Here is a 14,096-nt window from a genome sequence, read left to right on the forward strand (position 1 = left end):
TGAAGAGTATGATTGGCCTAAAGGCAAGAAAATTCAATCAGAAGTTAATATGTACACATCAGTATAGTTTTTTTCACATCAATATCTATCTTTCTATATATTTATGACCAGTTATGAGATAGATGAACTCTCACTGCCAATAACAACAACAATAATAAAATAGGGGAAAAAAACTTTATAAGACCTCCTTGAAGACAATACTACCAAAGCAGAAAAGAAGACTTGGAGCTAAAGGGAAGGTTTACTAGGTCTTGAAGAGGAAAATTCAACATCATAAAGTTGTAAATTTTAACTTACAGCATAAATTCTAAGTTAAAGAGTAATGAAGAGAACTAACCTCAGATCTTTATATTATAAAGCTAAAATAATTGGTACCAGTGCAGGAATGGACAAGAGGTCAATAGAACAAAATGAAAGTCTATCAATGGACCCAAACACATAGAAAAGTTTAGCATATAATAAAGGTGGTACTTCAAACCCATAGGGGGAAAGAAAGGTGTCTTATTCAATAAATGGTGTTGGGATAACTGGGTACCCAACAGGGGGAAAATAAGTTGGATTCATATCTCACATCTTTCACCAAAATAAATTCCAAACAAATCAAAAGATTGAAACTATGAAGAAACCATGAAAATGCTAGAAGAACTGAGGAAAAGATATTTATATAAGCCAACAATGGAGAGGAAATTTCTTAGATGAACATAAATTCCAGAAGCCTAAGAGAAAGTTCTATAATTTTGACTATATAAATTTTCTTTTTAAAATTCTGCACAACAAAAATCATCATAAGCAAAGTAAAAGACAAATGGCAAACAGAAAAATATTCGAGACATATTACATGGGGCTAATTTCTTCAATACTGAAAGAACTATCAAAAGAAACAGAACAGAAAAGTGGGCAAAAGATATAAACAGGGAGTACAGTGCTTCCCTGGTGGCGCAGTGGTTGAGAATCCGCCTGCCAATGCAGGGGACACGGGTTCGAGCCCTGGTCCGGGAGGATCCCGCATGCCACGGAGCAACTGGGCCCGTGAGCCACAACTACTGAGCCTGCGCGTCTGGAGCCTGTGCTCCAGAACAAGAGAGGCTGCGATAGTGAAGAGGCCCACACACCGCGATGAAGAGTGGCTCCCACCTGCTGCAACTAGAGAAAGCCCTCGCACAGAAACGAAAACCCAACACAGCCAAAAATAAATAAATAAATAAATAAATTTATTTTAAAAAAACAGGGAGTACACACGCACACACACTGACACACACACACACACACACAAATTGGCTTTTACAAATGTAAAAAGACACCCAAACTTACAATATGAGAAAAAAATTAAAATTGCTCTGAGATATTAGTCACTGACCATTTCAGGAATATCAGTGATGGAGGGAAAAGAGCCTCCCCCCTTCCACTGCTACAGAATATACGTTGGTACAAGCTCTGTGGAGAAAATGCAGCAATTTCTACCGAAAGTAAAAATGGATGTATTTTTTACCTCACAATTCCACTTCCAGGAACTTATCAGATATACATGCATATGTGCAAAAGGACTTATGTACATGTTATTCATTGTAAATATTGATAATAGCAAAAAGTTTGGAGACAACCTCAGTGTCCACCAGTAAGAGATTGACTACATGAATCGCAGTACGTCAATACAATGAAATGTTATGAAGCTGTAAAACAATGTGATGAAGTTTTTCACGTACAACTACGGAAGGCTCTCTGAGATATATTCCGTGTAAAAGTCGAGATGTGTAACTGTGTAGGTTTGTGAAAGCAACCAGTTTTCACGTTGGTTGTTTTTCTTTTTTTAAAATTTATTTTTATTTATTTATTTTTGGCTGCACTGGGTCTTTGCTGCTGCGCGCGAGCTTTCTCTAGTTGGGCTGAGCAGGGACTACTCTTCCTTGTGGTGCACGGGCTTCTCATTGCGGTGCCTTCTCTTGTTGCGGAGCCCGGGCTGTAGGCGCGCAGGCTTCAGTAGTTGTGGCACAAGGGCTCAGTAGTTGTGGCTCGCAGGCTGTAGAGCGCAGGCTTAGTAGTTGTGGCTTAGTTGCTCCACGGCATGTGGGATCTTCCCGGATCAGGGCTCAAACCCGTGTCCCCTGCATTGTCAGGTGGATTCTTAACCACTGCGCCACCAGGGAAACCCCTTCACGTTGTTTTTGATTTAGATCAATCGGTTAGAGATTTTATTTTCTTCAGCTATTCTAACTCTTGTATGGAATTTTAAAATTTCTCTTTTCTTGTCTTAGTTTGGGCTGCTAAAATAAAAATACCATAGATTGGGTGGCTTAAACAACAAACTTTTATTTCTCACAGTTCTGTAATAGGGAAGTCCAAAGTCAAAGCACCTTGGGAATTCCCTGGTGGTCCAGTGGTTAGGACTCCGCCCTCTGTCTGCCGAGGGCCTGGGTTCAATCCCTGATCAGGGAACAAAGATCCCACAAGCTGCACGGTGCAGCCAAAAAAAAAAAAAAGCACCTTCCTGGTTCTACCTGCTGTGTCCTAACAGAAGGGTTGAGGGATCTCTGCAAGGTCTCTTTTATAAGGACTATAATCGCATTCATGAGGGATCCACCCTCTTGACCTAATCACCCTCCCAAAGGCCCCACCTCCAAATACCATCACATTGGGGGTTAGGATGTCAACATATGAATTTTGGGAGGAGACAAACATTCAGTAAACAGCACTCCCCAAAGAAGGTAGTTTTTACCATAAAACAATCACATCAAACTCAGCTTTGACATTTTTAAAGATAAAGATTTCCAAGTCAGCTTGAGTTTCTCTAACACAAGCACCAGAGGCGTGCAGCAGAGCATTTACTTTCCTGAAAAAGCCCCTTTTAAACCAACCTGGTTTAAGTTTAGCCTGTACATGTTTGCCTCACATTTCTTCCATATGAGTAAGCCTTGAGAATGTAGAACTCCACAGTATGCTCAATTGTGTTAAAAAAAAATTAGGAGTGGGGAGGCAAGAATTTGTATGTACAGGTAAGTGTTTGCTTGTACATGAATAGACTACTGTCTATTCCTGTTGCTGTTCTAACAAATTACCACAATTTAGTGTCTTAAAAACTGCAGAAGGGGGCTTCCCTGGTGGCGTAGTGGTTAAGAATCCGCCTGCCAATGCAGGGGACACGGGTTCGAGCCCTGGTACAGGAAGATCCCACATGCCGTGGAGCAACTAAGCCCGTGCACCACAACTACTGAGCCTGCACTCTAGAGCCCGCGAGCCACAACTACTGAGCCCGTGTGCCACAACTATTAAAGCCCACGTACCTAGAGCCCATGCTCCACAACAAGAGAAGCCACTGCAATGAGAAACCCGGGCACCACAATGAAGAGTAGTCCCCACTCACTGCAACTAGAGAAAGCCCGTGCACAGCAATGAAGACCCAAAGCAGCCAAAAAAAAACAGCAGAAATGTATTCTCTTCGAGTTTGGAGGCCAGATGTCCGAAATGAACTGAAACCAAGGTGTCTGCAGGGGCTCGTGCTCCCTGTAAATTCTAGGGGCCCTGGAAGGGAGTTTCCTTGCCTTTTCCAGCTTCTGGAGCTGCATTCCCTGCATCCTTTGGCTCATGGCCTTTCTCCACTTTCAAAACCATCCACATAGCATTTTCAAGTCTCTGGAGAGATGCTTCAGTGGTCAAGTAGCCTCCTGTGACCAAATCTCCCTCTGCCTCGGTCTTACAAAGACACTTGTGATCGCATCTAGGGTCCACCCGGATATTCCAGGCTAATCTCATTTCAAAATCAACATTGCTGAACATCATATAGTTAATAAGTGAATAAGTTGGATTTAGGCCCAGACAGACACTACACTATACTATTAAATTAAAAAAAATTTTTTTTTTTGCAAAGTGCTAGTTGAGACTCACCAAATTGATTTCACAACTCACTAATGGGCTACAACTTATTGAATAAACAGCCAAGAGACTGTAGATTCCACAAGAGTGGAATCCTCTATTTTGCTCATCACTGCATTCTTGGAGCCCTCACTTTGATAGACACAAAGCAGGTTCTCAACAAACAGTTGATGAAAGAGCCTCTCACATAACAATACAATCTGAAAGCTGGAGGAAACTGAGAAATTACCCAGTCCAGAGGATTGCAAATGGTATTAACTAGCACTCTTACTTAGGTGTTTCACATGTCATTTACCCTGTGGACAAAGAATGTCATCTGCCATATCAGTAAAGAGAGGATGTTGTGGCCATCAAGCCATCACCCAGCGTACACACTGAGGGGATTCGGGATGGAGAATAATAGGATACTGGCACTAGAGAGTTAAGTGTACATCAAAGTGGTGATTTCAATAAGCCCAGACTCTTGCCTCTCCCCATACCTAGAAAAGCACTAAATTCACTAACTTGAGATGTCTGGTTTTCTTTAATTAACAGTAATCTTTTGATGCTCCGACTACCTGGGTTTTTTGCAAAAACCCCTATATATCCTGGCTCCCCCCTTACATCTTCAGAACAGTCCCTCAGAGCTAATGAGAGGCTGTCTCCTTGGCTTAAGTCCTCGGTATGTCCACTGAATAAAACATAATTCTCAACTTTTAGGTTGTGCTTTTTTTTTTTTTTTTCATTTGAGAACCCAGTGGTCAGTAGCAAGGGTGGCAACAGAACACAGGCTTTTTTTTTTTTTTTTTTTAACATTTCCTCATTCATTTATTCAAAAATATTTGAGAACCTAAAAACCTCAAATTGAAATAATTAGATAAAACAAAAACGCAAGTTGCAGAGGAACTAGACTTCCATATTGTAAATAGTATTGGTTGGCCAAAAAGTTCCTTTGGTTTTTAAAATAAAAGACACATTTTTCACTTTCACCAAGAACTTTATTGAACAGTGTATTCACTGTTTTGTTCCACTACCTTCTGCCATTTTTCAGGCAACTTCATAATTCCATCTGCCCAAAGTTTTTTATCTTTTTGAGCAAAGAACTGTTCCAGATGCCTTTTACAGTCTTCCAGGGAATGGAAATTTTTTCCATTAAGAGAATTTTGTAAAGACCGATATAAATGGAAATCCAAAGGTGCAATGTCTGGTGAATACGGCGGATGAATCAGAACTTCCCAGCCAAGCTGTAACAGTTTTTGCCTGGTCATCAAAGAAACATGCGGCCTTGCATTATCCTGATGGAAGACTACGCGTTTTCTGTTGACTAATTCCAGACTTTTTGTCGAGTGCTGCTTTCAGTTGGTCTAACTGGGAATAAATAGTACTTGTTGGAATTAATCGTTTGGTTTTCCGGAAGGAGCTCATAATAGAGGACTCCCTTCTGATCCCACCGTATACACAATATCACCTTCTTTGGATGAAGACCGGCCTTTGGTGTGGTTGGGGTGGTTCATTTCACTTGCCCCACAACCTCATCCGTTCCACATTATTGTACAGCATCCACTTTTCATCATCCGTCACAATTTGTCTTAAAAACAGAACATCTTCGTTACATTTCAGTAGAGAATTGCATGCAGAAATACGGGAATACGGTCAAGAAGGTGTTTTTTGCTTAACTTATGTGGAACCCAAACATCAAAGTGATGAACATAACCAGGCTAGTGCAAATGATTTTCAGCGCCTGATTTGGATATTTTGAGTATGTCGGCTGTCTCCCGTGTGGTATAACGTTGATTGTTCTCAGTGAATGTCTCGATTTGATCGCTATCAATTTCAACTGGTCTACCCGACCAAGCAGCATCGTTCAGTCAGAAATCTCCAGCGTGAAACTTCGCAAACAACTTTTGACATGTTCGATCAGTCACAGCACCTTCTCCATACACTGCACAAATCTTGTTTTGTATTTCAGTTGCGCTTTTACCTTTCTTGAAATAATAAAGCATAATATGCCAAAAATGTTGCTTTTTTTTTCCATCTTCAATTAAAATGGCTACACAAAAATTCACCAATTTTGGGCTTCCCTGGTGGCGCAGTGGTTGAGAATCTGCCTGCCAATGCAGGGGACGCGGGTTCGAGCCCTGGTCTGGGAAGATCCCACATGCCGCGGAGCAACTGGGCCCGTGAGCCACAATTGCTGAGCTTGTGCGTCTGGAGCCTGTGCTCCGCAACAAGAGAGGCCGCGATAGTGAGAGGCCTGCGCACCGCGATGAAGAGTGGTCCCCACTTGCTGCAACTAGAGAAAGCCCTCGGACAGAAATGAAGACCCAACACAGCCATAAATAAATAAATAAATAAATAAATAAAATTTTAAAAAAATCACCAATTTTGATTTTTTTTTTAAATGCACGCTGATATGACAGCTGTCACTATGCAATCTAACAAAATTGTTTCAAATGAAGTTAAGGACAACTAAGTGCTACTAGAGCCATCTTACAGAAAAAAACCAAAGGAACTCTTTGGCCAACCCAATATTTAGCATATAGTAAATCTGGAGTAATGTACGCCAAATTATTTATATGTTCTGGTAAAGGTATTGGGGTAAATTTTATGTTTTACATTTCTGTACTATTCGAATTTTTACAAAGAAAATGTATTTCTTTTACAATTATAAAAACGCAATGAATATTTTAAAAACCTTTAAACTGTTTCTTTAACCGCAGTATCTGACAGCCCTTGACTTATTCATTTCTTTCTTTCTTCCTTCCTTCCTTTCTTTCTTTTTTTTGCCACGCCTCATGGCATGCGGAATCTTAGTTCCCTGACCAGGGATGTAATCCGTGCTCCCTGCCATCTTAACCACTGGACCACGAGGGAAGTCCCAACTTATTCATTTCTATATACTACTAACTTAGCCCAAGGCCCAGCTCAAAGTCGATACTGAATAAATGTGCACGAGCAAAAGGACTCAATAAGTTGCAATATGAGAAAGGACTCGTTTTATCAGGATGAAGGATGATAATTTTCAAGGTACATCCCAAAAGTACAGTCTTCATTTCATTAATAAGGTTTCAAATTACGTTGACACTGGTGGGCATGAGATGGCTTTCTTCAGTGTAATTCATGTCCAGACTGGTCAAGCACCTCAAGTGCACATTTTTGGGTCACCAACGCCCATGGCACCCGGCTTCAAACTTGGGGCCCTCAAGCTGCAAAAGGAAAATCAAAAAGGAGTAGGTGTTGCTAAGAGATCTCTCTAAAATGGAGCCAGAGGCCATTGAGGAAGTGTGACTTATGCATGTCTCAGCCCAGAAAGAATCTGACCTTTTGACCGCTTATCTATCGTCTAACAAAGGTATCCAGAACATCTGCACGATGTTCCAGAAATTCAAGATACTTATCCGGCCCTTACCCTAAATAACTCGTGACAGTCTATCCCTTAAGGACAAATATTTCCTTTTTGCATCAAAGTCAATCATAATTCCTGCAAGACAACTTTAACAACCTTGTGGTTTTTGCCTTTATAAGCCTCTGACTCTCTTTCCCAAACTGTTTTGCTGGCACCTATCCCCAGTTGCAATTCCCAAGGTCCCAAATAAAGCTCTTTGCGGCCTGCATGCTGATTACTATTTGACAAAGCCTCTAGGTTCAGTTACCGCAGTCACCCTACGGGTGCCTCACGCATGCGCCCTACTCTGCAGGGCCCCGGAGCTTGAAGCCTACCTCTCACGCTGTCCCGGCTCCCTTAACCCCCAAGGCGATTTACCTTCCCTACACTCCCAATTCCACAGCGCCGGGAAGCGGAAGTGAGTGGGCGGGGTCACCCGCGCGCTCCGCCCCGGAAGTGGGCGGGCCTTGGGGCTCCACATTTGTCTCCAGCCGCCTCCCAGTCGGATTGCGGCTGAGGCCGGTCCTGGCTTTGTAATTCGCTCAAGATGGCGGCGCAGCCACCCAGCGGGATCCGCCTCAGCGCGGTGAGCAGCCGCGAGGGGTGGAGCGGGCCGTGTCCCAGGAGGGCGGGCAGGCGGGCAAGCGAAGGGGGGGCCGACAGTGGGCGGTGGCGACTCGTCGGCCCGGCGCGGCGGCTGGGGCCGCGGCGGGGCCGGGGGAGGCGGCGGCGGCCATCTCGCTACCGACGGCGGAGCTGCGCGGCGGCGGGCAGGGCAGGGCCGGGCCGGGCGGCGCGCGTCGGGCTGCGTTTCTGTTTTGCCTCCGCAGCTTCTGGGCGGGCCGGGGCCGCGGCCCCTCCTCCTGGCTCCGTCTTGGCTGCCCTGCAGCTGTCGTCCGAGGGCGAGGCCTCGGCGGCCAGCCCGCCCGCCCCTCGGACCGCGGGGCCTCTGACCCATCCTGGCCTGCGGGCCCGCGGGGTGTCCCGGAGGGGGAGGGAGAGGTAGTCTGCGGCCAGAAATGCCCAGCGGCCTTGACCTCCTGGCGGTGGGACGGGGTGCTGCGAGCTGGGACTAGTCTTCCTGATTCATTTAAATTCCTGCCGCTTCCCTCCAGTTAAGCCCTCGGGCCCAAATCGCTACTAGGTCACCACCGAGCTCTCCCGTTTCCCCTCTAGTCTCCGGGTCGTGTCTGTTCCGGAGCGTCTCGGGTTCTTGGGAATCCTTGAGCATGTTTTTTGTATCTGTGAGTCTTTTTCGGAGGGAGCGGTCACACAATATGAATTAAAATTTCACAGCCTAAGGTGTGGGCGTGGCCTCCCTACTTGAGTCTCCTTAAAAAGTTGGCGTTGTTATGCAAAAATGTACCTCTTCTCTGGAGGGTGTTGGTGCTGGCCAAAGAATGGCTGCAGCAGTCTCATTATTCGAATGGTAATACCATTGCTTTTAAAATGGTATTTTGCCCATTGACTTGGATTCATTTAGCCAGATTCCTGCCAACACCTGGTATCTTTAGACTTTAACGTTTTTCCTGATGAGTGTGAAATGGTATCTGTGCTTACTTTACATTTACTTGACTGTGAAGTTGAAAGTTGGTCACATTTCACCCTTTTTGGTTTGGGATTTAAAAAAGAAAAAAAAACTTCATACCCTTTGCCCATTTTTCTATTTTCTTTTTCTTCTGAGGGGTATTTTTATTGATTTATGAGTGTACATATTCGGAATAAAGGCTCTTTGGTTACTTAACTGGTTTATTGAATGAGATAGTATTTAGTAGATGGAAGACAGAGAGGAACTTTACTCTTTCTTACCACTGGCTTTAAACATTATTTACTAATTCACCTAGGTGAATCTGGACAGATTCTGATGCTTTCCAATTAGCCTCAGGTACAGTTAAGTCAGACCTTAACTACTTTAAAAGCTCTTATTCATTTTAAAGCCCTGCTCTTTCCCCTCATATTGGGCCAAATTCTGGCCCAGAAAACTGTGGTGAGAAAAAGGAGTGAACTGGGTGTGTGTTTGTTTTTTTCTTGCTATTTCTGCACTTTGATTCTCTTCCCCATTCCCCAGCTCCTCCCAAGTTGCTATCTCTGTCACTTCAAGATTGAGAAGACAGAGGGAGCAAATATAAGGGTCAAACAGTCTTGAGAGCTTGGCATTGTTGTTAGCGGGCTCTCTGGGTGTAGCAGCTGTCCATGTGCTAAATCTTTCTTTTGTGGGTAATAATGGGCCGTTGGGAACCTCATTGACAGAAATCTCCCATCTGCAGCTTCTGGAGTGTATTTCCACTGGTCTTTTGCGTTAGGACAGGAGTTGGCAAACTGCAGTTTATGGGCCAAATCCAGCCTGCCACCTGTTCTGTATGGTACACGACCCTTAAATGGTTGGGGGAAAAAAGATAAAAGAATAATATTTCGTAACCGGGAAATTATGTGAAATAGACATTTCACTTCCCATATATGAAGTTTCATTGGAATAAACGCTTGCTTATTCCTTTGGTATAGCTCTCAAATGCTAATACCATTTTGTGATTTAGAGCATTGGTTCTGGAGCTCACATGCCTGGGTTCAAATCCTGACTGATAACTGTATATGTGACCTGAAGAGTGGGAATAATAATCTTACCCACTGGAAAGTTGGTTTAAATGAGCCAATACCTGTAAAAGTCTTATAAAGGTCCTGTGCATGCCATAAATACTCAGTAAATATTTGCTGGGTTTTTTTTCTTTTTTTTTACTGTTAGCAATGAAGCCTATCCACTTTTCCGAAAACAGGTGTAGCTTCTTGAGAACAGAGTACATGGGAAGAAAATTTATGTCTTTTCTTGGAAATATGTTTTTGCTACCCTTGCTCTTTACATATAATTTGGCTGGGTTTGTAATTCTAGATTAGAAATTATTTCTTTTTAGAATTTTAAAGGCATGCTTTATTGTTCAGTAGAGTCCTATGCATTGTACTGGTACTTAGGTTGGAAACTCAAGTCCATAATATATGGAAAATTTTCTCATTTATTCGGTGCCAGTTTTCCCTTTATTTTTCTGTTTTCTTTTGTCTCCTGTTTTCCTTCCCATTGCTTTTTCTTTCTGGGAGATTTCCTCCGTTTCTTCTCCTTCCTTTCTCTTACCATATATTTAATTATTATAAACACTGTCTTATTCTCTGAATATCTTTTAAAAATCTTTCTCAACAAAATATTTGTTCTTATCTCTGGGTATATTAATCATAGTATTTTTGAAGTTTTCTTTTGCTTACTGCATTGCCTCTCATTTCTTTATATTCTTTTTACTGTGTGTTTTTTATTCTAATTTTACACATTCTCAAATGTCTGGAGATGGTCAGTCTTCTACTTATATCTCCAAGTGAGACACTAAAAAAATGGATGTTCATACCCGAGTAGAGCTAGTCCTTTGGTGGGCTTCAGTGTTGGGTGATCAGGTAGAAGGAGCCAGCAGTGTTGTTGGAGCACTCTCTGTCAGTATCTGGTGACCCTAAAGAATGGAAGTGTTAGACCATAAAGTAAGTATCTTTAAAATAACTTTGAAAACTTGTAAAATAATTTTTTTTCAAGTGAGGGTTAGAAAGAGCTATCCAGAATGGCCTGGCACAATTGTAAAAGAACCAGATAGAAATTATAGAAATCATTCCGTTTTCCAGAGAGGAATTCTACATCTAGTCTCCTGCCATGGCTTATATAATCCTGGCTGCTAGCTCTTCTGAAGCAGAGAAAAGGAGATAGGAGTATCCCATTGTTCAGTTTGCAGATTTGGTTTTCATTTGTTTACTATTGTGGTAAAATACACATAACATAAAATTTACCATCTTAACTATTTTTAAGCGTGCAACTCAGTACGTTAAGTACATTCACATTGTTGTACAACCAATCTCCAGAACTCTTCATCTTGCAAAACTAAAACTCTGTACCCATTAAAAAATAACCCTTCGTTCCCCCTTCCACCAGCTCCTGGCCGTTTTACCTTCTGTGAATTTGACTACTCTAGGTACATTATATAAGTGGAATCATACATTATTTGTCTTTTTGTGATTGGCTTGTTTCTCTTAGTATAATGTCCTCAAGGTTCATGCATGTTGTAGCGTGTATCAAATTTTCCTTCCTTTTTAAGGCTGAATGATATTCCGCTCTATGAATATACCACATTTTGTTCATTCATTCATCGATGGACATTTGTGTTGCTTCCACTTTTGGCTATTACGACTAATGCTACTGTGAACATGGGTGTGCAAATGTCTCTTGAAGCCCCTGCTTTCACTACTATATACAAAATAGATAAATTTTATACAAAATAAAAAACAGTAAGGACCTACTGTATAGCACAGGGAACTATATTCAGTGTCTTGTAATAACCTATACTGGAAAAGAATCTGGAAAAAGTATGTGTGTATGCGCATGTGTGTGTGTGTGTGTGTATATATATATATATATACACACACACATACATATATACATATATATACACACACACACATATCTTTGTGTGTGTATATATGTATGTATGTATAATGGAATCGCTTGGGTGTACACCTGAAACTATCACAGCATTGTAAATCAGCTATACTTCAATTAAGGAGGAAAAAAAAGGACCCTCCTTTCAGTCCTTTTCAGTATATACCCAGAATTGGAATTGCTGGATCCTATGGCAAATGTATATTTAATTTTTTGAGGCCCCTCTATATTGTTTTCTACAGTGGCTGCACCATTTTATATTCCCTCGAAGGGTGCGCACGAGTTCCAGTTCCTCCACGGCCTCCCCAACACTTACTTTCTGCTTTTGTTGTTGTGTTTTTTGTTTTGATTTTTAACAATACCCAACCGTTTGAGTGTGAGGCGGTATCTCCTTGTAGTTTTGATTTTCATTTCCCTAATGATTAGAGACGATGAGCATCTTTGGAGAAATATCTGAGTCCTTTGCCCATTGTTTAATCTGTTTGTAATCTTCTTCTTGTTGAGTTGTAGGAGTTCTTTGTAAATTCTACATATTAACCCTTCATCAGATACTTGATTTGCAGATTTTTCCCCCCATCCTGTAGGTTGCCTTTTCACTCCGTAGATTGTGTCCTTTGATGCAGTGGTCCACGGCCTGCTAGGATTTGGGCTGCACAGCAGGAGGTGAGAGGCTGGCAAGTGAGTGAAGCTTCATCTGCCGCTCCCCATCGCTTGCATTACCGCCTGAACCATTTCTCCATCGCCCCCCCTTCCCAGTCCGTGGAAAAATTGTCTTCCAGGAAACTGGTCCCTGGTGCCAAAAAGGTTGGGGACCACTGCTTTGATGTACAGAAGTTTTAAATTTTGGTGATTTCAAGAAATCATTGCCAAGTCCAACGTCATAAAAGGTTTCCCCTATGTTTTCTTCTAAGAATTTTATGGTTTCAGCTCTTTGATCCATTTTGAGTTAATTTTTGTTTATGGTATAGGGTAAGGGTACAACTTCATTCTTTTTATGGGTATCCAGTTTTCCCAGCACTATTTGTTGAAAAAACTGTCCTTTCCTCATTGAATGGTCTTTATACCCTTGTGGAAAATCATTTGACCATATACGAGAGGGTTTATTTCTGGTCTATTTGCTGACCTGCTTTTAACCCACCTGCTTTTGATTGTCTGTGAGCCCACCGCCGTCAGTTTCTCCAGAGAACAAACCTCCAGCCTTACGTGGTTTGCTGAGGGTAGTTGAAGGGCTGCTCAGGGTAAAAGAAGGAGCTGGGGAATCTTTCTTCTTTTAAAGGCTTTCAACCTATCTTGTTTTCATACAACTTCTAGTATCTTTTACTTCAAAGGTACAAAGTCTAATTTCTAAGACTTTCTGGGGTTGCCAAGGTTCCTGACCTGCTTCTGGTTGGTTGTCTCATCTCCTGCAGGCTTCGGATTTAGCTTTTTCGAGGCTATTAAATCAGTTGTCACTAGTCTGTGCTTTCCAGTTTGCAAACTACTGACTATTTTGTTTGCTGTTAGTAATCACTTCTTTGATTCTTTTTGTTCTTCTGGGTTTATGCCCCTTTTTTCCCTTCGTTATAGAGTGGCTTTGGGAGGCAGCAGAGGTAAACACTGTCCATGTGTTCAGGCTTCCATCTTATATTTAAATGATTTTTTAAAATTTGTGACTATTTGTTGACTCTAAAAGTTCTATTGATTTTTTTTAAATATATATATTTTTTATTTATTTATTTTTGGCTGCGTTGGGTCTTCGTTGCTGCATGCGGGCTTTCTCTGGTTGTGGTGAGCAGGGGCCACTCTTCGTTGCTGTGCATGGGCTTCTCATTGCGGTGGCTTCTCTTGTTGTGGAGCACGGGCTCTGGGCGTGTGGGCTTCAGTAGTTGTGGCACTTGGGCTCAGTAGTTGTGGCTCACAGGCTCTAGAGCGCAGGCTCAGTAGTTGTGGCGCACGGGCTTAGTTGCTCCGTGGCATGTGGGATCTTCCCGGACCAGGGCTCGAACCCGTGTCCCCTGCATTGGCAGGCAGATTCTTTTTTTTTTTTTTGAGAATTAAAAAAATTTTAATACAGTTCAAATCGGTGTGTGTGATTCATTTCAGCTCCTTCACTGCCAAACCTGGGGGCAGGGACTGCTTCAGCTTCTCTGCCTTCTCTTTGTCTGTGATGACCAAGGTGTACAGGTACCTGCTACATCGAACTTTAAACTTCACATTATCCTTATTTTTCTTGATCTTGACCGATTTGGCGTCCTTTCGTCTGGCTGTGAGCAGAAAGTCCTTGATTTCCTCAATTTTGCGAGGCATGGCGACGAGGTGCGGAGAGCGCGGCCGGAACCTCTGATCCAGGCCCGGGGTCCCCAGACGTCACCCGGCCGTGGATTGCTACGGATTACCCCCCACTCCCCATCGGCAGGCAGATTCTTA

General features: G+C 42.5%; 2 protein-coding genes across 3 annotated transcripts in view; one reads left to right on the plus strand and one right to left on the minus strand.

Annotated features, from left to right (window-relative positions):
• The first annotated feature begins 7,700 nt into the window (after nt 1-7,700).
• MORC3 (MORC family CW-type zinc finger 3) overlaps nt 7,701-14,096 on the plus strand; it is a 39,710-nt gene continuing 33,314 nt past the window's right edge. Inside the window, exon 1 of one of the 2 annotated variants that reach the window (XM_057545294.1) lies at nt 7,701-7,817. In XM_057545294.1, coding sequence (XP_057401277.1) covers nt 7,779-7,817 — 39 coding nt within the window. In that variant the 5' untranslated portion in view covers nt 7,701-7,778. Of the gene's footprint in view, nt 7,818-10,621; nt 10,745-14,096 lie in introns of those variants that run through there. The other variant, XM_057545295.1, reaches the window with a different exon arrangement.
• Nucleotides 13,702-14,063, minus strand: LOC130708100 (60S ribosomal protein L38). The gene has a single exon (XM_057545296.1). The coding sequence runs from the start codon at nt 13,974-13,976 to the stop codon at nt 13,764-13,766; it is 213 nt and encodes a 70-aa protein (XP_057401279.1). The 5' UTR covers nt 13,977-14,063; the 3' UTR covers nt 13,702-13,763.

Source organism: Balaenoptera acutorostrata, chromosome 4, assembly GCF_949987535.1.
Source record: "Balaenoptera acutorostrata chromosome 4, mBalAcu1.1, whole genome shotgun sequence".
NCBI lineage: Eukaryota > Metazoa > Chordata > Mammalia > Artiodactyla > Balaenopteridae > Balaenoptera > Balaenoptera acutorostrata.

Coding starts and splice junctions, on each gene's coding strand:
- LOC130708100 (XM_057545296.1), bottom strand. CDS start 13,976: ATGCCTCGCAAAATTGAGGAAATCAAGGACTTTCTGCTCACAGCCAGA.